Source organism: Brachyistius frenatus, unplaced genomic scaffold (genome assembly GCF_029030835.1).
Source record: "Brachyistius frenatus isolate BFR_SWC_R1_liver_20210118 unplaced genomic scaffold, ASM2903083v1 Contig_61, whole genome shotgun sequence".
Lineage (NCBI taxonomy): Eukaryota > Metazoa > Chordata > Actinopteri > Embiotocidae > Brachyistius > Brachyistius frenatus.
In genome coordinates this window covers 2,142,526-2,169,281 of record NW_027210660.1, presented here as the reverse complement: position 1 = coordinate 2,169,281, position 26,756 = coordinate 2,142,526, and the positions used below count along the sequence as shown (strand labels likewise).

The 26,756-nt window shown below is 41.1% G+C and overlaps 1 protein-coding gene across 1 annotated transcript in view; it reads left to right on the top strand.

The window, feature by feature from the left end:
* ece2a (endothelin converting enzyme 2a) overlaps positions 1-26,756 on the top strand; it is an 85,953-nt gene that overhangs the window by 34,671 nt on the left and 24,526 nt on the right. The window contains exon 3 of the mRNA XM_069706256.1: positions 6,318-6,601. Coding sequence (XP_069562357.1) covers positions 6,318-6,601 — 284 coding nt within the window. The remainder of the gene's footprint in view (positions 1-6,317; positions 6,602-26,756) is intronic.

Genomic DNA, 26,756 nt, shown 5'->3' with positions numbered 1-26,756 from the left:
CCCTTTTTTCCTTTGCTCATCCTCTCCCTCCTTTTCTCCTTCATCTTCACACTTTCCCTCCCATCATTTTGTCAACTCTTCCTTCATCCTTTCCTCTGTCATGCATTTTTCTTTTTTTTGCCTTTTTATTTTGACAACTTTTGCTTTCCCTTTCTCCTCCAATGACTTCTCTGTCATCCACAATTTTCTTCTGTTTTTATTCCTCCATGTGTCCTGTGTCTCCTCCATCATCCTTGCCACCTGTACCTCCTCTCCATCCTCCCTAAATCTTCTCTGCTATCGATCTTCAGTCTCAGTGTGTGGCTGAACAAGTGTCTTTAGACGTCTATGATGGTCTGATCCGAATGCTACATAGTAAACTACGCCACGCCCACCAATAGCAAAAACCTGACAGCAACACAGGACTGTCCATCAAACATGCATGCCCCCAAAAATAGGCCTTTTTGAGGCCTAATTTCTAGTTAGAGACATGATTATTGTCAAAAGGACTGCCAGAAAACTAATAAGAAGGGGTGACTTTAGCAAATGGCGCCAAAGTCAGTCGTGGAAAACATTTATTGACTTTGTATTTCCTGAAAGAAGTTAAATGGGACTGTAAGGAGCTATTCGGAGTTTAAGGCATTTCCGCATTGGCCTCATTTTACAGACCCGGATGCTACGTCCATTTTCATCAGATCAGATCAGCTTCAACAAGGAAGTGCTTAATGAAAACCACCACCTTTCCCTCATTTCAGAGGACTTGGTCGCCAGTGCACTTTACACACCTGAGAAACCAAACAAATGTGTAAGGTTGTCGTTTGTCGACTGAATTTTGGTAATCAATTTTGAAAGGCAACTCATGGACAAACACCTCATCCACCCTCATCCTGAGCACAAGATCCCCACATGGCTACCTGCTGAGCCTTATCCTCTTGTCTGTTTTTACACAAGACTGCAGCCCATTTCACCCCACCGACACTATTGTTAAGTTCACTGATGACACCACCATTGTTGGCCTGATTTCAGATCATGGAGACAGCCTACAGGGAGGAGGTGTAACATCTGAGTGCTGTCTAGACAACAACCCACTTCTCAACATGCTGAAGAAATCATTGTTGATTTCAGAAGAAAACTGCAGCTATGAAAGGGAGCTGGAAAGAATGGAAAGCACCTCAGAGACCTGCAAAGGGCAAATTAAGCCAGCACAAAAAACGTTCAAGACACAACTACCTAAGTTGGACTTGGACTGTCTGTGCTGATAGATGGCTGGAAACATCATCAACGAGCCTGTTCACCCGGACACCACCTGTTTGACTCTTTCCATTCTGGTAGAAGATACAGATCAATCCCCACAAAGACTTTGGAGCAACTTCTTTCCCAGAGCTGTAGCTGCCCCCCTCCCCATCAGATCTCTGCAGCGAGCACACAGCAGAAACACAAGTGTCACCTGAGAACTTTATTTTGCACATTAAAAAAAGTGTTTGACCATGGACTATATATCTATGAAACGTGAATCCTTGTATTCTTTCATTAAGAGTTTTATATGTTTTCAAAACTATTTTAAGTTAAGGCAGGTCTTTTAGAGAGTTTACATTTTAGAAAGCTGCTAAAAATATTGCTGTAACACCTTCAATGATGATAAAAGATCCTTGGTCTTTTGTTTACATCAGCATTAGACTCCACACATGTTAAGTAAATATAAGATGCCTATGTGTGCATTTGTGAGTATGTATAAAAATGCTCGTCATATAGGCCTAAAAGGTTGCACTTAAATAGATTACAGTAGATGCTAACTTATAGGGAAGATAAGAGATAATTGGTTACAACAAGGTCCAGTGTGATGCTGTCTAATTTCGTTGTGGTCACAGTGCACACACACACACACAAAGACACATGCAGGCTTCTTGTGACCTGACAGGGCCACTCAGTGAAAGTTAATCACACATTGTGCTCAAAACTGCATAAAAATTAGCTTCACATCTGTTAACAGAACTTTCTTGTCCATTTCCATCTTTATTTAAAGCGGGTAATATAAGTAAAGGTAATAAAGGTTATTCGGGATGTTCGTACATTAACCTTTACAAACCCAGGCTCTAAACATACATTTACATGCAGCCACACGATTAATGTGCATGTACTCACACACACAAAAACAAAGAGGCTCCACATGGGCATTTTCCTTTTTGACATTTACAGTGTTTGCTGCTGAACTTTGTGAAGTGTCATGGTGGCGTCAGTTTACCTCGGGCTAGCCCGGAGTATGGGAGTGCAGGGGTGGCCGAGCATGTGGTGTGTTGTTGCTAGAGTGCATGTGAACATCATCTTTCATCAGCACTGGCCGCAGTCCCCATCCTTAACGTGCCTAAGCCAATCTGGGATACGAATGAATACCGTGCATGCCTCTGACATGGAGTTTCCACTGCTGCGCTTGGCTCACCTCAGAGATAGCAGCCTTGATATTTCACACCACTGGCTCACTCGCAGGGGTTCCCCACCCACCACCCCTCCTGACCATAGAAGGACTCCAGAGAGTCGCTGTTTATGTGGAGGATACTTATCTGAAAGCCCAAAGGTCAAATGTCCAACTGTTCATTTTGAGTCAGCGTCAACAAAGTGGGCTGTAAACTAATGAAATTATTACAAAAGAACAACAAATCTTAGCTGCTGTTTTTGCTGTATGGTGGGCTCCAAATGAGGATGTGATCTCAGGATTTTGGAAACATTTTTGTGTTCATTGAAATGCAGATCTGGTGATCCGGGGCAGCACATAGATCAAAAACGAATTTTGTAATCCACAGTTTACATTCACCACTGCACACTCTCCTTTAACAGTATCCCATTAGCTTGTGCTATAAATGAGGTGAGCGCCCATGTAGGCAGCCAGCTTGATGACTTTACTGGAGCAAAGTGATGAAAGGGGTTATTCCTTGTGGAAAATCACCTGAAATATGAGGAGTTGTTTTTTTGTTTTTGTTTACACTTTTAAGACTGTGCTATTTGCAGTGCCATCTTTTCTTTGACACAGATTTATAGTTTAAATGAGAACTGGCTTAGCCCTTCAGTTTGGGTGAGACATTTTATTCTAAGTGTCACTTGGGAATGTGCAGTGGAGCTGTTTCCTACATGTTTGATAAGCAGGCCATGTAAGCAGAGAAATGCTGTGTTATTCCGGTGGATTACCTCAGAGGTTTCCTTCCCTGTGGTGCATCTCAACAGCTGTGAGAGTCACATGTTGAGCTGTTTCTTGAATATCAAAGGCTTTGTCAGGTCAGACAGGCAACCCGACACCATTGTTGGACAGAGCATCTCTGAGTCTGCAGGAAGGAACCACCTCCATGTTTGGCCAGCATTCCTCTCTGCGTCAGCAGCTGGTTTACTTCTCGTATTATCTAAAGAAAAATTTTATTTGTGCAGAATCTGCTGTATAAATGAACACACAGAGGCAAACATAACAGACAAAACACTTGAACTAACAAACTGTTTACACATGTCATAAACACATAACTGATTTCCACCCCACTTTGTTTTTGCAGATTTGTTATGAGTGGTATGAAACTTTTTAAGAGCAGGACTCAAATTTTCCATCACACACATGCACACACTCGCACAGCAAGGTGATATGACACCTCTAACTTTAGTCTCCCTCTCTGCTGCTCTGAATAATCCAGTTAGGATGTGCTCTCTGGCTATCAGGGAGGTTTTAGCCTCATCGCTTTCAGCTGGGAAAAAAAAAAAAAAACAGACCCGAGACTTCAGACCAGCCTGGTATCCTCAATAAACCTTTGTCACATTAATACACATGGGATCACACATTTTCATAATGCATTTCCTAACTGTAACCATTACAACCAAATACCGAACACCAACTCTACCCCTAAACTGATTAAGCTATGAGGCCAAAATATCCTCAAGATGCAGAAATGTTCTCACTTTGATAGTTTTTAACAAATATTCACACACACTTACACACAGACTGACATATATGCTTTCCACCCTGTCAGATTCTTTGTGTGTGTGTGTGTGTGTGTGTGTGTGTGTGTGTGTGTGTGTGTGTGTGTGTGTGTGTGTGTGTGTGTGTGTGTGTGTGTGTGTGTGTGTGTGTAAGTAGGTTGACGAGCATGTGTTTGTGTGAAGGTCAGAGGTTGCGGGGGCCACCAGCTGATGTCACAGACCCAAAATCAGTCAATCAATGTCCTTGGTGACAGCCTGGCAACTATAATTGTCGTGACAACCCCCAGGAATGAGCTGTCATGTGACACCCCTTCCTCAGCGCCGAGTGCATGGAAAAAGAAAACGCGCAAATAGTCACGCACGCGCAAACACACACACACACACACACACACACACACACACACACACACACACACACACACACACACACACACACACACACACACACACACACACACACACACACACACACACACATACATAGCTGTGTCTACGGGGAGAACCCTTTGGAAATAATGTTTGGCGTGCTTGGGGGATTTGAGAGGGGAGAGCAGGAGTGATTTAACCCTCTCTGAACAGCATCAAACGTGGGCGCCAATCAAGCCCCTTGTTTTTACCATCAACTGAGTGACGTTTGTGAAATTGGCTATGATATTCCAGAAGGTTGAGGCCACAGTTTTTTTTGCTGTCCCTGTTATTTTAATGGGAAGATCTCCTCTAACTTATACCATATTTGTCAAGTTGCCTTTCCTCCATTGCTGGCTTTTGGCACAGGTAAATGAGATTAAAAGTTATTTAAAATAACCTGGTGAGCCTATTTTAGCCGTCCATAAAGAAAGCGTTCAACTATTTGAGTGTGACAAGCAGCGCTGACATATTTTCCTCCCTTGTTTTGAAGCCAACATGAGGAGACGGCACCGCTCCAGCCCTCTGATGTCGGGAACACATGCACACACACACACACACACACACACGCACACGCACGTTTGCATTTACCAGCACACTGATCTCAGTTTATCATCTATGGGAGTTTGCCACTTTTATAGAATTTCCTTTCTATACTGCGATTTATTGTATCTCTCTTCTTGTTTCTATCTCACTTTTTTTGCCACCTTGTTGTCTGTGGCTGGCGGTGACTGAGAATTAATGCCAGCTGTGATTGCACGACATAAGGTACACATATACTGCACACACACACACACACACACACACACACACACACACACACACACACACACACACACACACACACACACACACACACACACACACACACACATTTAAATAGGTTACAAGCGTGTTATTTAGTGTGAAGCTGCTAACTGAATCAGTCTTAGACACCCGCGCACACACACACACACACACACACACACACACACACACACACACACACACACACACACACACACACACACACACACACACACACACACACACACACACACACACACACACACACACACACACACACATGCATGGGACTTTTGCAGGCGGGTAATTAGCAGAAGCAGTAAGGTGGCAGCCACACGTTTGCAACTGAGGTGTCAATGCCAAAGTGCTGCCGGAAGTCACAGCCCCACCTGTCACGCGCTCTCCCCAGTCAGATGCCCTTAAATACAGATGCTTGTATACACACACTTTAAAAAGTACAAGAAAATAAGGCCAACACATGTGATCTTCACTTTTACTGTGCATCAAGACAAAGTGCATATGTCCCTCACAAGTCCTCCTCTGACTCTTTTCTTTCCCTCTTTTCCTCTGCCTATCTTCTCCACCAACTCCTCCTCCATCTACACGATCTGAGTCATCTGATCCAAAAGGTGAGATGCTGCATCCAGTAGATTATTTTCATCTTGTCTTGCTACATGAGAGACTCTCTTCACTTTTCTTTTGTCCTCTTTTTATTTCCCTCCTTGGCTTTCATCCATCTATCAAGCAGTGGCAAGCTACAAGTTGAAACCTTGTTGCTGCTGATGGATCTGTTTGGAGTCTGACATCCTTTCAGAACAAGCTGCACCCCCTGAACACACTTTGTGTGAGACCCATATGATCCTCTGCAGTGGGAGGTTTTCATTTCCCTGACTGAACAGCAGTTTGATCAAATGGAGACTTTGTGTTTGTCTTTTTTCATCAATCACAGGAGCTTGTCCTGCAGAAGTCTTTGTTGTCATGATTGCAGTTGGCTTTTGAATCACATTATGCAATATTGATCACACTATTGTTTATTCATACTGAAAAACACATTGGGCATTTGAGTCATCATTTGAGACATATTGGAGTCAGTCTCACCTCCTCTGTTCACGGCTTTCCTCCCTCTCACAGTATCTCTTGTCTTGTCCTTTTCACCTGGCACTGGCTCACTTTTCGTTTTATTTCTCTTCCCTCAGGTTGTGGAAACAGCAGTATGAGTGGTGACATGTACAGCGCTGGCTACCAAACGATCACCAACATAGATTACTCCTCCGTGTGCATCAGTGCAATGAGTGCCAGATACAGCAACTGCCCAGGTATGACCTGGCACCAGATGGACGTGCGCCAGCTCTCCTTCCCCAACGTGTCTTTTGATGTCATCCTGGAAAAGGCCACGCTGGATGCCATCATGGTGGAGGAGAAGACACCTTGGGAGGTGTCCCCTCAAAGCGCCTGTTTCATTCACAAAGCGCTCACAGAGGTATTGTTATTGTTCAAATCTGTCTATCCTCCCCAGAGTTTACTATTTTCTGGACTGAAATCCAGGTATTCATGAGTTGTCACTAAAATTAAATGTTTAACTGTTGTAGCTAAATACTAAAGTTCAACTCTCAAGTACTATTTTCATGGTAATCAACTTTCAGCTGCAGCAGGTTTTTCAATACTGAATTTCAGCAGTTTTACAAAAAAAAATAGAAAATATGAGCAAAGCAGAAATCTGTAAATTAAAACTATGTAAGATGTTCAACAAGTTGCTTCATCAGACTTGCAGGTCGCCACATTTAAATCAGAGTACAGAGCAGCATTCAGATGAGCACAGTTAGATCTAAGAGCAATGGACTTGAGCCTGTTAAACATTAATTCTTTAACAGTGAGGATTTCCTGTTTTTTGGAAAGTATTTATGGGAAAATATTCAACCTTCATCCTCACCGTAACAGTCAATGGTCCATCTACTTGTATTTATTTGAATGAATGAAGCCCTACATTAGCTGCACCAGACTCACCAGAAGGTGGTTGGGGTGGATGACGGGCGGGTGGGCATACAAAGCACACAACTTTCACACCCGAGAGCAGGATTTGCATCCAAATGGTTTCGGCAGCCAAAGCACTTTGATTAAGGTTGGAAAAAGATTTAGTTAAATGTAAACAACTGCGTGATATAGGTCATTACTAACCTCTTCTGTATTAATTTAGACCATAATCTGTCACTAACCTAAATCAAGGCCTGCAAAGTACCTAAATATAACTATAAAAACTGTAGTAACTACAACTGGATATTGAACTGCAATATTGGATGTATTGACAACAAAAAAGAATGTTGTGAACATATTTCTAACAAAGATGTGTTAAAAAATATATATATATATTTGTATAAAAACATAAATTCAGGAAACACAGTGGAATTTATTTGCCCTGTAAGTGTCACCAGGTTTTTCAGATGTACAGTAGTTTTTCTAAACAGTTATTTATACCATCTTTGGTTAAAACAAAGAAGTTAGCATCTTTCATAGTCTCATTTACTTCTATAGTACAGTAGTTGTAAAATGTATCTTTTATAAAAGTAGAAGGAATGATAACCAACAAAGAGCCACTTTGAAATGTATACTCTAGATTCATTTAGTTTTGCATATCTGCCCTTTACCTGTCAGTATCACAAGCTGCTCATGTCTCTACACACCAGTGATTATTTGTATGCTCTGCTACAAGAGCAGTTTATCTGTAAATGACTTTCTACAGTGAATAACTAATAGTGGCACTTTACATTTCCACTCCATCTCCACAGCCAATCAGTTGACTGACACGGCATTGAGTGCCCTCCCGCTACTGGCTGTGGCACTTACTACCATTGTGTCAATGCGACAATGACAATGTTTTGGCCATTAGTCAAGCTTGACCTTGACATACTAAGACAAGAGAGCACGATTATTAACTGAAGTAGATAACTCTTGATTTCTGAATGGGGAAGAAATACTCATGAAGCACTCACCTGACCATGACGCATCTAAATGCCTTCTAATTCAAAGTTTAGTTTGAAATTACAGGTATGCAGTTTGGGCTCAATACACAAACTGAATATGTAATTACAGTAAATGTACCAGTGGAAAGGTCAAAATGTGTGAATCATTTTAATGGAAGCCGATACAAAGGACTGAGCACAAATAATATGAACGCAAATTCAAAATGCTGATATTTTCTGCCAGATGTTTTAAAATTATACCCAAATGAAAATAATTGACAGATTTTCAGTTGAATATCACACAAAAAAGTCAGTTGCAGTCAGTAGGCTACCTGCATTATTTGGCATTAAATAAAACAGTGAATTAGAGTTAAAACATTTGCTTGATTAATTGACTACTAAAAAACTAATTATTCCTGTTTTGATAATCACTTAATTTTTTAATTCATTTAAAGCAAAACTCATGTGGATTTAAAGTTTGCAAAATGGGATTTTATGCTTTTCCTTAGTGTAGAATAAATATATTTACATTGTGGATTGATGGTTGGACAAAATAACAAATTCAAAGACTAAAACACCATCAGGCACCTTTTAATTTAAAATAATCAACAGATTCATTAGTGATTAAACTAAGTTAGTGGTAGCTCTCCAGTGTAATTTACTTTCCATGGCAGATATTTGGAGAGTCATTTTTATTTGAAAATCAAACAGCATATGACAAATAGGAATAAATCAAGTATTTGATCTATGAACATCTGTTAAAACTCATAAGTATAAGAGGCAGCTCCTTGTCCTCCAGCAGTCTGTCCAATGTCTTTTTGTTTTGTTGATATTATAAAACACAATTACCTGTAACATTAGCATATAACTTAAGTGAGGCAGGAGAGGCACGATCAGTGATCGATAAAGGGTCAGACTGAATTTTTTTCCAGCAATATTTACATGTGTACTGAATCATGCCAGTGTGATGGCAGGGTTGGTCACATGAAATGCAGGAGTTTGCTTGGTTATGAGGTTAATAACAGCACCAAACTTTCTTTTCTTGAACTTATTGTGTATTCTGTTGTGTTCCTGCACTCACTTCAGCCAATCAGCGTTCTTTTGCCTTTGCTGCTTATATTATTCGCTAATTCAATTCTACCTCTTAAAGTTGCAGAGTTTGACAGAGCCTTCCAGTTTTGTACTGGGTTGTTAGTTGCAGCCTAAATTCTGGGCTTGTCTGATATTGTTTGGGCTTGACTTTGTTGCCTCCACAACAGCGATCGCCAGAGCCGGAGGCATTATGTTTTCAGGTTGTCTGTCCCATTTTCATGAACACGATATCTATAGAACACCTCCATGGAATCGCTTTAAAATTTGCCACAAATGTTCTCTTTCTCCCAAGGATGAACCCATTTAATTTTGGAGGTCAAAGGTCACTGTGTGACTGTGTCCCTCCCATACATCTGCCCCTGTCCAGTGAATGTGTTATCTCAGGAATTCCTTGAGGCAATTTCTTCATAAGTGGCACAAAGATCCAAGTGGGCTCCAGGATCAACTGATACAATTTTGACCACATTTCCCCTTTGGTTAGATACTGAACTGGTGACTACTCTTGGGTGTCCATCTTGAAACTGTGGCAATGGTATAGATCTTCTGTACTGACTAGATGAAAATGTGTGACAAGCATCCATGTTTGAGAATTTGCAGCTTTTTTGCAGCAACATCTAGATTGGGAGGATTATCTCTTGTCAGTCAGCTTCATTGGCCAAACATGTGAACACATAAGAAGTCATGAGTGTGAGTCTGGACAAACATGGATGTCAACTTGACTGGTTTGTGGAGGCATACAAACTTGAGGCGGTACTTCAATTTTTTTTCTTCATTAGCCATCCAAACTAATACAGCACTGTGCACTCACTGGACAAAATAGATTCCCCTTTGAAATCAAGGGATTTGTATGATGCATTGCATTCAGTCACGCCTAAATGAAGAGGTGGCCTTGAAAAATATTATTAGACTGAAAAAATTAAAGGTACTTTTGATCTTCCCAAATGGACTCTTGTTTTAATGCTACAAGCTTAACCAGGGGCAAGCCTGTCCCGTGAAGTAAACAAAGGCTTTTACACTGCTGTATACAGGCCAGGTTTTTAAGGACAGCGTCAGACGGTAGTAACACATACACACACATGCACAAAAAGTAGACAGTGTCCTGAGTGTTTTCCTATAACAGAAGGAAGTATTAAAGAGGGATCAGTGAGTGTGGTTGGTGGACAGATGGGAGGATTTGACTCCCTTCAAAAGGAGTGAAATTGAAATCACGAAGCAGCCCTGGTTGAAAGCCATTACAAAAAGAAAGTCGAGTTCCTTCTCACCCGTCGTCACCTGCTTCCCTTTGCACCATCTCTTCTCACTTCTGCTGCTCACTCTTTTTTTTTTTACCCTCATTTCCACTTTCGTTCCTCTCGCCTGCTCTTGTGCTCAGGGCTGTGATGGTAACGTGTGATTGTCTTTGTGTTGTCTTTATGATGTGCACCTGAGAGTGTGCAGATGCTCGGGTCTGTGTGTGTTTGTGTTTGTAATCATGGAGAAGTCGATAGTTCTCTGAGCTAGTGTACATTTTGCTCTCTCGCTGTGGCTTGTATGGTTACAGCAGTCACGATTCCTGTTTGTGTGTGTGTGTGTGTGTGTGTGTGTGTGTGTGTGTGTGTGTGTGTGTGTGTGTGTGTGTGTGTGTGTGTGTGTGTGTGTGTGTGTGTGTGTGTGTGTGTGTGTGTGTGTGTGTGTGTTTTGCAGGAACGTGGGTGGTGGGCTCATAGCCGACTTTCATTTCTTACAGAAAACATTCTCACAAAGTGGAAAAAAAAAAGGGGACAGGGAGAGATAAGAAAGAGAAAGACAGACGGTGGAAACGGCTCAGGAGAAGCAAGAAAATGGCCTGAGTGAAGGAGAGAGCGGTGGGAAGGGAGGAGATCCATCAGGAATTTTTTGCTAACATCACACACGAGAAAGGAGAAACTGATGGAGAGGGGGGGGAGAGAGGAGAGTGAAGAAACTGCATGACAGCAAAGGAGAACGGAAGCAAGAAAGGGAGTGAAAGAGAAGGAGTGGGAAACAGAAACCAAGACTGACAAAAAGCTAATGAGCAGTGCGCCAGTGTGAGACCGATGGGAAGAAGGTAGCAAAGTAGAGGGAGAAACCGAGAGGAGGGGTGGAAGAAGAGTGCACCACACTTTAATCTAAAACCTGCTTTGAGAGTGTTTCAAACAATTAACCACGTTGAGGTAGAAAATGAAGAAATCTACTGGTGACAGTTTACAAACGATGTCACTTCACCCCAATGGATTTATATTTAACAGTCGTATGACAATATGTCATACAAGTATAGGTCTAAGGACAGTTGCATGCAAAATTTGGGTAATTTACACATTTTATTGATTTATGTAAGGACAAAAAGGAAACAAAAACCGTGTAGGAAACAAACATTAAAAATGCATATTCCTCAAAGGAAAATGTAGTTACTTTTTATTTCCTTAATTTGGGAACCCTTGTATTTGTAAAATCCCAGAACTTCAGTTGTAATTCACGTGTCCTTAATTTATTTGTTAGAAACCTTTATAGTCATGAATTGTCTGTAGCAATTGGTCAGCGTATCACAATTTAATTGATGTTTGATAAATTCTGTTACTCTTCAACCATGCCTGAGGATTGGAACCTGAAGCTAACATGCCCACGAAGCAAGGGAAAGGCTATAAAAAGATATTGAATTGCTTTCACTAAGAAAAATTGGTTAAAGGGAACTGTGGAAGTCAAGATAAGAAAACTTTGAGATATAACTGCACATCTGCTTTGCAGAAAGACAAAAGCCAACCCTCGCATGAATGCAAAGGAGCTGCAGGAAGTTTGAGCTGACACAGGACTGGTGTTACACTATTGGATCCCAATATATTTGCAGGAAAATCCACAAAATATTAGATATTAAGATTTTGTATGACTTCATATGTATCTATCTAATCACCTTTAAACCTCCACGTGGTAAAAGGGCTGTTTTTTCCCCCATACAGCTCATTGTATTTTGACGTAAAATCATTTGAATTAAAGCTGAGACTTGCCTCTTTAATGTAGCTGAAGCACAGAGCCTGAAGAGCAAATGTATGTGTACCTGTCCAAATACTTATGGTCTGGACTGAATGTTAAGTATATGAAGGCGAAAACCTGCACACAACAGTCAAATCCATGCGTTAAAAATCACAGCTAAGAAAACGTTCTCACAGCCGTCGATGGTCTCTATTCAGACCACTCACACTGTTTAAAGAATCATGGGACAATAGGTGTGACAACCAATACAGTTTTATTTTTGTTGCTAACATACACACTCTCATACACACAAACAAAATCTCACAGTAGAGGCCTTGGTGCACTGAGGTGTGAAATTTATTTCACAGCCTGACACGCTCGGTGAATCACTCTAGCTGTTGCTATGGAGACTTTTTCATTGGATATCATCTCAGACTAACACTTTTAATTGCTAACCTTTAGTCCTGTTTAAAAAAAGGTAAAGACTAGTCCTTGGGCACATTCAAAGAGACAAGTTTACTTTAAGACAACAGATTTTTAGTTGTCTTGAGGAGTGGTAAGTAAATAGAGATCTGCGGTTTAAAGTGACACTTCAGTGATGTACGTGGAGATTTGATCTACTTCACTTTGTGGAGTTAGCTAAAGAATTGTGTCCTTGGAGTCGGTGTGGATGTAGCTTCTTTGCTCTTGGTCACTAAAGTGGAGAATATGTAAGGTCCAGACGTTTACTCAAGTGCAACTGAATATTTGGCCTACTTTCCAAACTTTCCAAGTTTGGTGATTCTTCAGTTTCAGTGTGTCAGTTAGTTATTGTAGATGATCTGAATTAAAGCGGTAAAGTCATTATTGTGTGCATCAGATTTACAAAAGCTTTTCCTGATGACCTAAAGCCTAGTTTCTCTCCATGCTAGCAGCGTGGCTGTTGGGATGGCACTGTCCGTCTGTCTTGGCAGTCGTTCCCTTTGGTCCAGACTGAAATATCTCAACAGATGTTGGATTGATAGCTTCTGAAACTTACTTGACATTCATGGTCCCCAAAGGATGAATCTTAATTACACGGCGATCCTTTGACTTTTTATCAGCATGTCAGAGTTTTCACTTGTTCTCTGAAATATCCTGACACCAGTAATATGGATCAGAATTTAGTAGAAATGTTCATAAACTTTGTCAAATGTTTGAAAATTTCAACTTACCATGGTCCTGAAAATCTGTTGTCACCACCAAGCAGCCATTAACAGTGATGTAACCCATTGGTTTATGAACTGCAATTTTAAGCCTCAAGTTTTGCATTTCGGCCATCACCACTTTGCTGTCTTGAAGCCAAAGGTGACCATATTTGGAAGAGCGAGCAGTGAATCTAACTCGATCTGACTGGAAATCTGAGGACACTACGTCTTCTTCCTGTCTTTTGTACTACAAGTCTTGCTTTTAAACTGAGACAAACTCCTTCTCTAGGGCTGAGTATTGTTCAAACATTCGCGATACGATACTTTGACTTCGATACAGGTTAGATACCGGTTCCTGAACAGTCCTTTTTTCAATAAAGAATATCATGAAATCCATTTTAAGAAAAGGAAGATTACTCTCCACAGTTTGATAGTTTTCATGCAGTTTAGAGGGGGAGAGTGTAACTCAGGTTGTGTTTTGTAGCCACAATTTACAGATGTACCCTAAACTCCTCACTTGCTATTGGTAGATACTAGCTAGCTAGCTGGCTGAAGAAGAAGAACAAGAAGAGAAGCCAAAGATTAGGCTCACTGATGCTGAAGAGAATTACTCTGCGTAAATGTAGTAATAGTATCGTATGTTATAATAAAAAAGTCGTTATTGTGGATGTAACCACCTGCAACCAAACGGCAGCAGAACTGTAACTGCTCCAGATGTTATTATGCCCATTTGAAAGAAGAGAGCTCAGAATCATGAACATGGAAAGGCATGGGAGAAGTGGCTAGTGAGACATTAGTGGTGACGTTTTTCTGATTTGTATATGACAAATATTCTTTTCTAAAATCTGTAAATTTTAGCCAAACAAAGCTTTTTCACATTTTGTTGAGTTAGAATAAGCAACCCCACATTTCCAAGGAATCCCCACCTCCACTAGTTTTACATATTGGCAAATATATGACAGTGTATCCATCGTGGGCTGGTTCAATGCAGAAAGAGAGGCAAAGAGACGTTCATTGACATTGATTGGTTGTTCCTTGCTGCTGCTGTGGAGAGCTCTCCCCTGTTCCATTACCTGGAAGCTTGGATGCCTGCCGGGAACATGGCCCCAGGGGAACATTAATATTAGGGCACACACACACACACACACACACACACACACACACACACGCACACGCGCGCGCGCGCGCTAGCCTTATTTCACGGTTCTGAAATGTTTTTTTTTCTATGTTCACATAACATTGAACATTCAGTGTGTTTGTGTGTGTGTGTTTCTGTCTCTGTCTGTGTTTCGATGTCGACATGTTTTCATTGCTGTTTGAACCTTTTGTACTGGGATGAAGTGGATTACACCAATCCACTTTATTCTCTCTCTCTCTCTCTCTCTCTCTCTCTCTTCACACTCTCCCTTTTCTGTCTCACCCCTTTACATATTCGTATAAAAGGAGAGGCTTAAAAGAGACTGGAAAAAAAATAAGGTGCAGTTTGTCTGCCTTCCCTTCATTTCAGACATTTTTAACATGAATTCAGTCCAATATGGACTTTGGAGTCTCAGCCAAATTTAGACTTTTGCATAAATCCAAGTAAGTAAGTAAACTTTATTTAATATAGCACAAAACAAAGTCAGAAAGTGCTTCACAAAAGAAAGAAGACATATTAAAGATGATAAAAAGAATCCAACAATAAGAACACGCAACAACAGACTTTAAACACACATTAAACTACAAGTATTAAACAACACAAAAGAGGTCAAAGGCCACTTTGAAGAAATAGTCTAAAGCTGCTTTTTAGAGGTGTCAACAGAGACTGCAGAATGTACGTCTCAAGGAAGAGAGTCTGCGCCACCTCTTCAATACCACAATCACCTTTAGTTTTCAGACAAGTTTGTGGCACAAACGGTCAGAGGACCAAAGTCACCTGCTAGTGTTTCAACCAATCACCTCACCCATCGGTCTGTGAACTGTCGCTCTGAAGCCTTGAGTTCGGCCGTCACCATCTTGCTATTTTGGAGCTAGAAATGACCATATTTGGGGAGGACATAGTGGTGAATCTGACTCGATCTGATTGAAAACCTGAGGACACTACTGTGACTGCATGGGTTCTCTCCACCATCCAAAAAGGTTAATTGCAGAATCTAAAATGCCTGTAAGTGTGAATGCGAGTGTGCATGTGTGTTTCTGTCTGTCATTCTGTGTTGGTCCTGTGATGCACAGGGTGTAGCCCGCCTTCAGTCAGCCAGCTGGGATAGGCTCCAGCCCTCCGTGACCCTGTTCAGGATAAAATGGGTATAGATGATGGATGAATGGATATTTTTCAGTTTTTTTGTCATACTGTGAAGAATATTGTTGTTGCACAAATACCCTGAACTATTACGATATATATGTATGTGTGTTTATCTACAACCCTTTTCAGCCCTTTTTCTTCCACATTTTTGTCATACGTGTGCATTTCTAAAGTGTGTATGTGTGTATGCATCTGAAACTGCAGATTTTGTCTATTTGTGTGGTCGCCTGCTTGTGTGTCTGCGCGTGTGTGCGTGGCCCGATGAGCCCTCTCTTCTCCAGCTCCAGCAGAGGAAAAGTAGAGCAGTGGAGCACACGTGAGGGAGAAGGAGTGTGGGTGATTGCAATTCTGGTTGTGCATGTGTAGTGATGTGAGCATTGGATCAAAAACAGGGTGTGTAAGTGCATTTGTGTATGCTTGCAGAGCATCTTTTTACATTAATTTGCTCATGTACATGTTTGCTTCTTGTGTGTGCAGTCACTGATGTTTGTGTTACTGGAATGTCCGTGTGTGTATGCATTTCCACACATCTGCATCTACCGTACATGTGTCCTTACATCTGTTTTATGTATATACTCTGTGTGTGTGTGTGTGTGTGTGTGTGTGTGTGTGTGTGTGTGTGTGTGTGTGTGTGTGTGTGTGTGTGTGTGTGTGTGTGTGTGTGTGTGTGTGTGTGTGTGTGTATGTGGCTCTCGAGATTTTCACACAGCTCTGGCATTATTTGCTGCACGTGTTCAGTCATAGTTACGCTTGCCACTCACATTGGCAGATGGCCTGCCCTGCGCACACAAATACCACCACCACCATAATAACACACAAAAGCCCTCAATAATATTTTTATTCTAAGCAATATTTAGTGTACATCATCGGCATTTAATCAGAAAATGTTGCTACACTTTAGCATCATAATTTTATGTTTTGTGATACTGCATTGATTCTTAACACTTTTTTAATTAATAGTTTACATAAAAAGATTTGTGACTGATTCATTTTGTCTGACTGCTTAATAGCAGTGTTGTAATCTAGCACATATTATGACAGTTACCCTGAAATTAGATTTTAATCGTAACAAATCCCCTTGTTCACACTGTAACAATATATCGTTATTTATTGAATTCATTGCCAATTCACAGCTGTACATTTAATGCATGTACTGTATGTGTGTTGGTGTTCATTCGGTTGCCAGTCAGCTTTATTTAGTTTATTTTAGTTTTTTTTAAATTAATATGTGAATCCAAAGTTTTCTTTTTTTTCATGTTGATGAGAATTTAGTGAGAAAAAGGGAGTTCTGTCCTGAGTTCATCCCAAATCCTGTCTGCACCATCTATCCCGTTCTCGCTCTTTTTTATCTGTGGGTACTCTTGTTAATCCAGCGTTAAGGTTTGTCCCAGCTGTGAATAGGGAACCCCCGGAGCCAGATGCACTCCCTCTGTTCCCTTTTCCAGTTATAGTCTTCTTCCGCCTTACTCGCACTCTCGCTCTCTCTCTATGTGTCGTGTCATCTGTGCACCTAATTGCAGTATTCCAGTGGAGGAAAGTGAGCAAAATGTGTGAAGATATTTTCCTACAATACTTAATTAAATATCTATCCAATTAAATATGAGCTATACCCGCTTTATCCTGAACAGGGTCACAGGATCCTATCCCAGCTCACTTTGGCCAAAGGCAGGGTACACCCTGGACAGGTTGCCAGTCTATCACAAGGCCAACTCGTAGAGACAGACGGAAACAAATTCACACTCTCATTCACACCTAAGGGCAATTTTTGTAGAATCACCAATTAACTTGATGTTTTTGGATGGTGGGAGGAAGCTGGAGTAACCAGAGAGAACCCACACAGGCACAAGGAGAACATGCAAAAATGTGCACAGAAGGGACCCGGCCCGGAATCAAACCCAGAATGTTTTCACTGTGAGGTGACAATGCTAACCATTGTGCCACCCCTTAATTAAATATATTTAATACAAATATTTCAAACGCTCACATAAAGTCCGAAAACTTTTAGTCATTAGGCAAAGTCATAAAAACACCGCAGTAAGGAGCAAGCCAAAATCAAGTAAACATGCGACGTGCATGTACCATCTCACACACACACACACACACGCACACACGCACACACGCACAGACAGACAGACAGACAGACAGACACAGATAGAATGTCTTGCCCAGTTCACCGTCGCCTAGACGACTGTTATCGACTACAGAGCCCTGTTCCTATGGAAACAACGGATGCCTAAAGGAAGAAGATCATTAATTGGGATGAGAGTATAGGAGAGAGGGATGAGGAGGGTTGGAGACATGGGACAGGGAAAGAGACAGAGACAGAGAGGAGGATAATGACGGGGAGAAAGTCTAGCTTGGCAGAGGTGTGGTCAGAAAACCTGACGAGAAGATGGGAGTATTAATGGTGTTTTTACTGTATCTCTTCATCCTTTCAAATTATCTTTGTCTTTCTGTTAATTGTTGCTGTTTATTAGGGCTGTGCCTTTGTTTGTTTATCCTGGTGACGCAAGATAAGAACAACCTGGAAGTGAGTTAAAAGGGGGGAAATCCATATTTAAGGTGGTCGTGTGGAAAATCAATGTAGGCCATGGTGAAGTGGAGTGCAGACCATGCGGGTTGGTAAACTGCACAAATCTCCCAGGAGTGTGTATGACTTTGCGTGTGATGGTGTTTTTAATATTTCAGAGCTTATTACAGTTTTGTAACACTATTCTAGTTCTAACTACGCCAACATTAACACCTGTATTCCTACAGTAATATCCCTCAGCGTCATACATAAACATGCACAAATAAGCGTGTGTGCTGTAACATACATAATCACAAGTCTTTTCATTTGTTTTTCTGTTACAAACACTTTAGTAAAACTGCTCAACCTATAAGCTTTTCAATGTATGCATTTGCACTATTGATACAGTGTGCACCCTCCCTCAGTTGACTGCAGTGTCTCGAAGCTTCTTCGATTGGATGCACTCTCCCTCTCCTTTTCTGCCGCCGTCCGTATCTTTCCTCTCTTTAGTTCTTCGACCACAGAGTCTTAGAATGCAGGAGAATCAATACAGACACTTTTCTCACATTAAGGCCTCTCAAAGTTAGAAAGGAGGGAGGAAAAAGGAAATGCTTTGTGTTCATTTGAGACAGAGTTTCATTCTCATGTTATATGTTGGGGAGATTTAGGAGGTCAGATCCATATTTGCATTCATTCCAGTGAACATCTTTGCAGAAACTTACTGTGCATTGCCCCACATGGCTATCATCATCATCTGGCTGCACCCAGTTTAATCTGTAATATTAATCTGTATGCTGGCTATCATGTTTGTCTCTAATTACACATGATTTCGTATTCTGTCATGCATTGCACATTAAAAGATCAAGAATACATGCAGGCTTATGTGCAGGAGAGAGTCATTACTCCATGGGTGATGGTAATGGCAGCGTGAAGTGGAGGGGGTGGTCAGGGAAAACTCTCATCCAATGTGAAGAAAAATAATGTGACATAATAGGATCGACCACTTGACCAGCTTTGTCTTTTTTTTTTTTTTCCCGGTACATAATATGTATGTTTGGGTCTGTTGAAGTCGATTGTGCATGTTTGCGCACTGGCATGTGTTCATCTATGTGTTTACAGCAGCATGCGTGTGTGTATGTGAGATGTTTCTGGATTGATCGAGCCCAGCCAACTGTGAAAACTCCCTCCAGCCACACAGCAGATCAATCAAGCCTGCAGTTTGGTCACTTTTTCCCCTCTGTTGTAGTCTCTTTTTTGTTGTTGTTTTGTTTCTGCTTCTGCTGCCCGAACCTTTCAGTGTCCACTGAAAACTGGTTGGGGTCGATGGCTGAGCCTTGTGATCTTCTATCTGCCCGTGCTGCAGTCCCACAGCGGACACCCATAAGAAAGAGCATTTTCTCTGCAAGTCCATACAACATTATACTCGTTCCATCTCAAGTGACCAGAATGACCTCCTCACTTTTGAGCTAATGGACCAGAGCAGACAGCTAAAGTAGCAGCTATTTTCTGCTTAAAGGAGTGGATGAAGCGGGGAGAGGGCACTTATTTGGACATTTGAGGCTCAACCTTCTTGCCTGAAATAGACCTGTTTTCCCACAGGTACAAGAAGATCATGTATCTCATCCATTGTTTGCTCTGCAGCCCATTTGGATCTGCTTTTGCTGAGGCAGAATGAAAAGACGTCAGAGAAAACTAAACAAACTCTGCGGCAGCTTCCCGTGAGGTCATCCACTGGTTTGTGAACTGCCATTTTGAAACCTCCGATCTGTTTATTTGTCCATCGCCAAGAAGGACTGTATTTGCAGAGGGTGGTGGAGTGAATTTAGGGAATGACACCTTAATGACTTGAGGAAAATGTAGTGACTCAATATTTCATGAGAAGTTTTTTTTTTTTTTTTTTTTTTACATACATTTCCATTTTTATGTACAATCAATTGCTGTTCCCAAGTCAAGATCACACATTTTTGGAGTCTTTACAAATCTTTACCAGAACCGCAGAATATATTACAGTTTTGAATCGTACCCCTCTAGTCTGGCTCTGCCAGACCATTGCTCGCAGCTTTAGTTTTCTTCATTGTAATTATTGTTGGGAAACCCTGTTCGCATTAATGTTTGCTCAGCCGATCAGCGACCAATCAGCGACCAATGTCACTAATTTCCGATCTTCTGATCACTTATCAAGCCCAACCCTGACCTCGTAAATAATCAGCAGCAGTTCAGGACGATGGAGAGTCAACTTCTTTCAGGGCACCACATGGTTAACCTCACCACATCCTTCTTTACTCTTTTTATATTCAAAAGGAGCAGAAGAGCGTGAATGTATTCAACATTTGTGGAATCTCAAACAGCTCACGCAGGTGTCTCTCAGTAAATCTGTTCACTTTCATCTCATTTTATGAGGATAAATCCATCACCTTTTTGTCTTATTCTCTTTTTAATCTTATCTGCCTCCTCCTCATCCTCCTCCTCCTCTTCTTTTTCCCATCCCCCTCATCATTGCTGCATGGCAGATACCTTCTCCACTCCAGGCTGCCAGATGCCAGATGTGCAGGGATCCCACTACTTGAACAGCTGTCCACTACTGCTAACGACACATGCGCGCACACACACACACACACACACACACACACACACACACACACACACACACACACACACACACACACACACACACACACACACACACACACACACACACACACACACACACACACACACACAAGTAACTCTGTCTACACATCTGGAGCTGTGACTCCGCAGGGCACCGACTTCTTTGCTGTATGTACTCCTGTTTATTTTGCACTGAATAGACTGAGATTTGAGGAGCTCGTCTTTCTTTATATTTGAGTCAGGCAGCGCACCGCTGCACTAAACTGCTTCATGACAACCTCCAGATAATTTTACATCTATTTAACTGACACTTCCCATGTTGGAAGAAGCGTGTCGCTGTGACAGTGACATATGCATTCGCAACACAGTAGCTGCCAGCAGCTGTCTGCAGGCTTTTGCCAGACACTAACATCACACACACACACACACACACACACACACACACACACACACACACACACACACACACACACACACACACACACACACACACACACACACACACACACACACACACACACACACACACACACACACAGTATAATGTATATGGGGAAAAAAATGGTTGGTGTGAGCCAACAAAGTGATAAATATATATGTAGTCCAAATGCCCTGGTACTCTGGTATAAATAACCCTAGATTTAACAAATCTTAGCACAAAATAGTAACTATTTGCAGTTAAAAGTCCGGGTCTATTAAGCTTTACGTGTTTTAAATTACTTCATCGTATTTCAAGGTCTCTTTAACTCTAAAAGTGACCTCATGTTCTGATTGTGTTGTACAGAAGGCCGGTTTGTACCTCATAAAATTATATCACTCATTACGACCTTATAAAGAAAACATTTTTCTTCAAACTAATTTGCTACTGACTGAAGATGTAGATACAAATATTAAAGCCCACGCTCATCATTTCATGAACATTAACTTCTATGAACATACATATCGGTACGTGTGACTGATAAACCGATGACAGATCAGTTCAGTATTTTTCCTGCTTTTGGATGCAGTTTCAGGAGGTAGATGTGGGTTGTGCATTTCATTGGACAGAAGTGGAGTTGTGTAATACTCCAAATCAGTTAATTAAATCGCCTCCTTCAGTACCGTCAGAATGAAGTCATTGCAAAGCTTTTATCCAGTCTTCTACAGGAAATGGTACTGCCTTTGGCAATCGTGACAACTCGTAGAGCACACTTTGCCTCGTTTCTTTTCCTCTCAGGGTTTGGTCATCAGATGTTCTCTCTGCTATTGCTGTGTGGCCTCGTCTCTCTTCTTACCTCAAACCTTGTTTCTTTTCTGTCAGTGAAATCTTAATTGTTAGCTAAGACTGAAACATATAATCTTAATCACATTATTTAAGAAAGGAAGCTAACCAAGCTGTAAATTGTTCACCTGTGGATGGAGCTGGGTTTCAGCAGTCGGATGCATTTTAGATTTGGTTAGTGAAATAGAGACAGACTTCTTATTTTTAGCCTCCACTGACTGTTTCTTTTCCAGTTGAAATGACAAACTCCCCTGCAAGATACATCTTATGTGCTCCCGATCCATTCACAGTTGTAGCTGTTGTGTTGTTAATTTGGTCATTATAAACCAAGAAGGATCATTGGAGAGGAAAAAGAAACGTCACTCTGCTTCACCACCTCGTGTTTGCAAGTGTTTACATAGTTCACCAAGACCAACTAAGTGGTTACTCTTCTCTTCTGTGTTGAAATGATCGTTTCATTTGCATCACATCAGTTTCAGGAGAATGTCACAGTTAAACTTTAATGCATGTTAATATTTCAAGACTATATCTTGGTGAGCACCAGTGAAGACTCCAGGAGGTTGCTGGTCCTGCATAAGAAATAAGTCCATCCCATAACCACTTGTAAAATGATGCAGAACTCTATGACTGACTGAAAAAATTATGAGGGAGGCCAGGTGAGGTAAAATTCAGAGTAATACCTTGCAATTTCTGAGACTAAATGCATACATTTATGGGGGAAAAAAAACTTAAATATCCTCTCATATTATGAAGTCATAAATCAGCAAGAAAAGAGCTCAGTTTTCCTCTGAATAGGCCCAGTTTTCAGCAATGTCTCCTCAAAGTCGGCACAAATGTATTACTTTAATGTTAAAGAATAGTCAAGTTTCTTTTCTCTGAAATTGTTTTTAACCTAAAATGGCCCTAATACACTGTCGTAGAGCACTGACCTTGTAAGCTCTGATATTCAATTTGAAAAAAATCTGTGGATTTCCTTTTGCTAAAATATTATTGAACCCCAACCTGGAATATGGATCTTTGCTAACTGGACAAACATCCAGAAACATTAAAGACCTGTCCTCACAGCATTGTTGGTTTATTGTCAAAAAGGTATGTGTTGCTGTAAATGTGAATGTAATAACTTCTGTTGATTAGCAACAATGGCAAAATGAGAAAAGCATCATGAAGTATAAACATGTAGAAGGGTGTTGAATGGCTTTATTGCATGTGTGCAGAGTTAATAACTCACGTCTTGAAGTATAAACATGTAGAAGGGTGTTGAATGGCTTTATTGCATGTGTGCAGAGTTAATAACTCACGTCTTGAAGTATAAACATGTAGAAGGGAGTTGAATGGCTTTATTGCATGTGTGCAGAGTTAATAACTCACGTCTTGAGCTCTTTTCTTGCTGACTTCACTTTATGACTTCATAAGTCACTGGAATATGGATCTTTGCTAACTGGACAAACATCCAGAAACATTAAAGACCTGTCCTCACAGCATTGTTGGTTTATTGTCAAAAAGGTATGTGTTGCTGTAAATGTGAACGTAATAACTTCTGTTGATTAGCAACAATGTCAAAATGAGAAAAGCATCATGAAGTATAAACTTGTAGAAGGGTGTTGAATGGCTTTATTGCATGTGTGCAGAGTTAATAACTCACGTCTTGTTTGTGCTTTATTTATATTCCAGGCACTTGTGTTTATGCAACAGCCATAATCTAGAAAGTGTGACTGAACTTTCTGGTGCAGTTTTTCATAACGATTGAAGGAATAGGCCTCACACTGCATGAATCAGTGACAATCTGCGTGTGTGTGTGTGTGTGTGTGTGTGTGTGTGTGTGTGTGTGTGTGTGTGTGTGTGTGTGTGTGTGTGTGTGTGTGTGTGTGTGTGTGTGTGTGTGTGTGTGTGTGTGTGTGTGTGTGTGTGTGTGTGTGTGTGTGTGTGTGTGTGTGTGTGTGTGTGTCCTATAGTGCTGCCTGCCAGTTGCTGACCATATTGTCTGTCACTGACTTGTACACAACGTGTTCCTTGTGTGACAGCAGTGAAATAGACTAACCTGGCAGGCTGCAGTTCAACTCTGGCCAGGGAAAGATTAGAGAGCTAGATGGTATGGAGGAGGGGGTGGTGTGTGCGCGAGGAGGAGACGAATCAAATGTAGTCCACCGGGTGATCGGGTCTGTGAGTTCTGGGAAATGGCCTTCAGTGTGGACATCTGCAAATGAGTGTGTTAGGCTTGGATTTACCTGCTGGCAGTCGTCACCACCTCCTTGTTATTTTTTTCAGCGACAAACAAATTATGCTGTTTGCTTCTCTCCCCTCTTCCTCACATTGTTTGTGATTGTTTGTGTCTTTTTTTAAATGACTATTGGCTGTTATCTTGAAAAGGTGATTTATGCAATCCCCTGTTCTGAATTGATACCTGATCCACGCATTAAAACCTGCATGCAAGCGCACACATAAACTCTAGTCCTTTTCTTCTGAGGACGAATTTTGTATTCCTTCTGTTGACCTGAAATCATCATCACTACATGTCTTAATTAAACAATTTCCTTCTACCTAAACTAATTGTAACTCTCACCTAAACTCCCAATGCTCAAATATCTTCATAAGCAAATGAGCTGAGGGCAAAATCGAAAAATCGAAAACCGTCGTGTTTGGTTTTAGTGCCAGCCATCACAATGCTTATGTAATGTTTGTTGTACACGACCACCAGAAGAGTGAGATGAATGTCAATGAAGCTGCTCCCTTTTTCTCTCCAGCGTAACATCATGTTCATTATCAAACACTTGAATGTTTAAAAAAAACAACACTTATTACAATAATAAACTAACCAGCTCCAGTTAGGAGATGTAGTTGATTATGCCCTGAAGCTCTGGCTGCAGTCGAGTTGTGTTAATGCTCAGAGCTTGCACCTGAGCTTGCATCGAATTTTTACGTGCTCCACTTTACTTTCTTTTGGTTTTCTTCGTGTTTTCTCCCTCTTTCCACCCCCTGCTTTTTTCGCTTCTCTCCCTGCTATCCTCACCTCCCTCTGCCTCCATCTCCACCGCCCTGACTCCCTAGTCTTGTTCCAGGGCCTGTTTCCATAGCAACAGGTTACCATGGAAACTAGGTGCCAGAGCAGTGCATCCCATCCTGCTATCGCCAAGGCAAGAGGTGTTCGAAGCTATTTTCTCAGCAGCTTTGATTTTAACAGTGTTCAGTGGTTTGTAGTGGTTTTATCACATCAGCTGGTCAGAGCTGCAAACATGGCAGTCTGCTTACTCAGGTCTGGCACTGTCAGAGCTGGATTCTGACAAAGTATGGTGAGATAAACAGTTGTGGTGGTGCTACCAATTCAATGACAAAAGCTGACGTCCAACTGTTTTTTTGTTGGGTTTTTTTGTCCGTCTTGTGTTTACCGAAAACAACATGATTTTAACGAAGTGTTTTAAAACCTGCAGAAAAACTTAACATTTGACTGAAAATCCAAGTCTATAATGTGCTTAAAATATTACATTCATGCAATATACACATCCATGCAATTTGAATACGCTTTGACAGAGTATTTGAACTATTTTTAACACGTCTTAAAGAGGTTTAGATAAATGAATCTTAATATGTTTTAGTTAGACTTGGTGGCTGAACACATTAGATTAGTTTTAGCATTCCCAAATCTCTATTAAAACAGTCATGTAAATATTAAAAACCATGTCCATTTTGTTAGCCTCCCCTTTTTTTTTTTTAAACGATGACATCTCTAAATATCCATGATGACCCGCTTGTATTATATAGATATGTCCATTTCTGCGTGATCTTTTCATTTCCATCCTCTCTCTCTCTCTCTCTCTCTCTCTCCCACATCCATGAAATTTATATTTGATGTCCCTCTGAGCTTCTACATTGTGTACAAAGACCTCCAAAAGCTTGAAATAACTGTACCACTTGACAAATGATGCAATTATACAGAAACGGCAAAAAATGGACTCGGCTTTTATGTCGCTTCAAATTTAGAAATAGGCGGGATGAAAGCGATAACAGCAGGGCGTTCAGAAGACAAAGCTACTCACGTGTAAAGGGAGGGAGGATGAGGGGGGGGTTGTTTTGCTGCCTTCAGAGCAGTTAATAATGCTGTGAAGGGCCTCCACTGGCTTAAACCCTCTGGGATTCTCTATGTGGTCAGCTTGTTCTAACTTATACTGTATGGATATGAAAATGAGGAATATTTTTTTGTTGCACACAGGCAGGCTGTGTAAGCACCGTCCCTATCTGTTGGGGGTTTCTGTTTGTAGCCAGATTGTTGCTCCAGTACTTAATTATGAAAAACAACAGCCTCGGGGCAAGCTGAATTTTCACAAAACAATCACAGCTTCTTGAATCCAAGAAACTCGTCCAGTCATCGATCAGATGGAGAGAGCTGAAGAGAGAGACTGGAAAAGGAGTGACAGATAAGCAGAGCACAAACAAACAGAAGGTGCGACAGAGTGATGGAGTGACCGTGTTAGGCCTGCTGCTGAGGTGGTATCAGCTCCTGCTACTACCAAAATGAGATTTTTATGCTACCGTATTTAGATGTAGTATCGTGTAATGTATACACACTAATGTGCCTAAATGAGTCAGCCGCATACTTATTCAAAACCTCATGCAGACTGTATTAAGACCACCAAAAGACCCTGTAATATAGCAGCAAAGCTTGTAAACATGAAAAGTTTTTGTCTTCTTTTTCCCACTATATTAAAGGCTGAAGGGTCTGAGGAGACCGAAGTGGGCGAGTGTTAGCCCACTCTCTAGTGCTGTAGCTGACCTGGTTTTGGGCATGTGACGAGACTCTGCT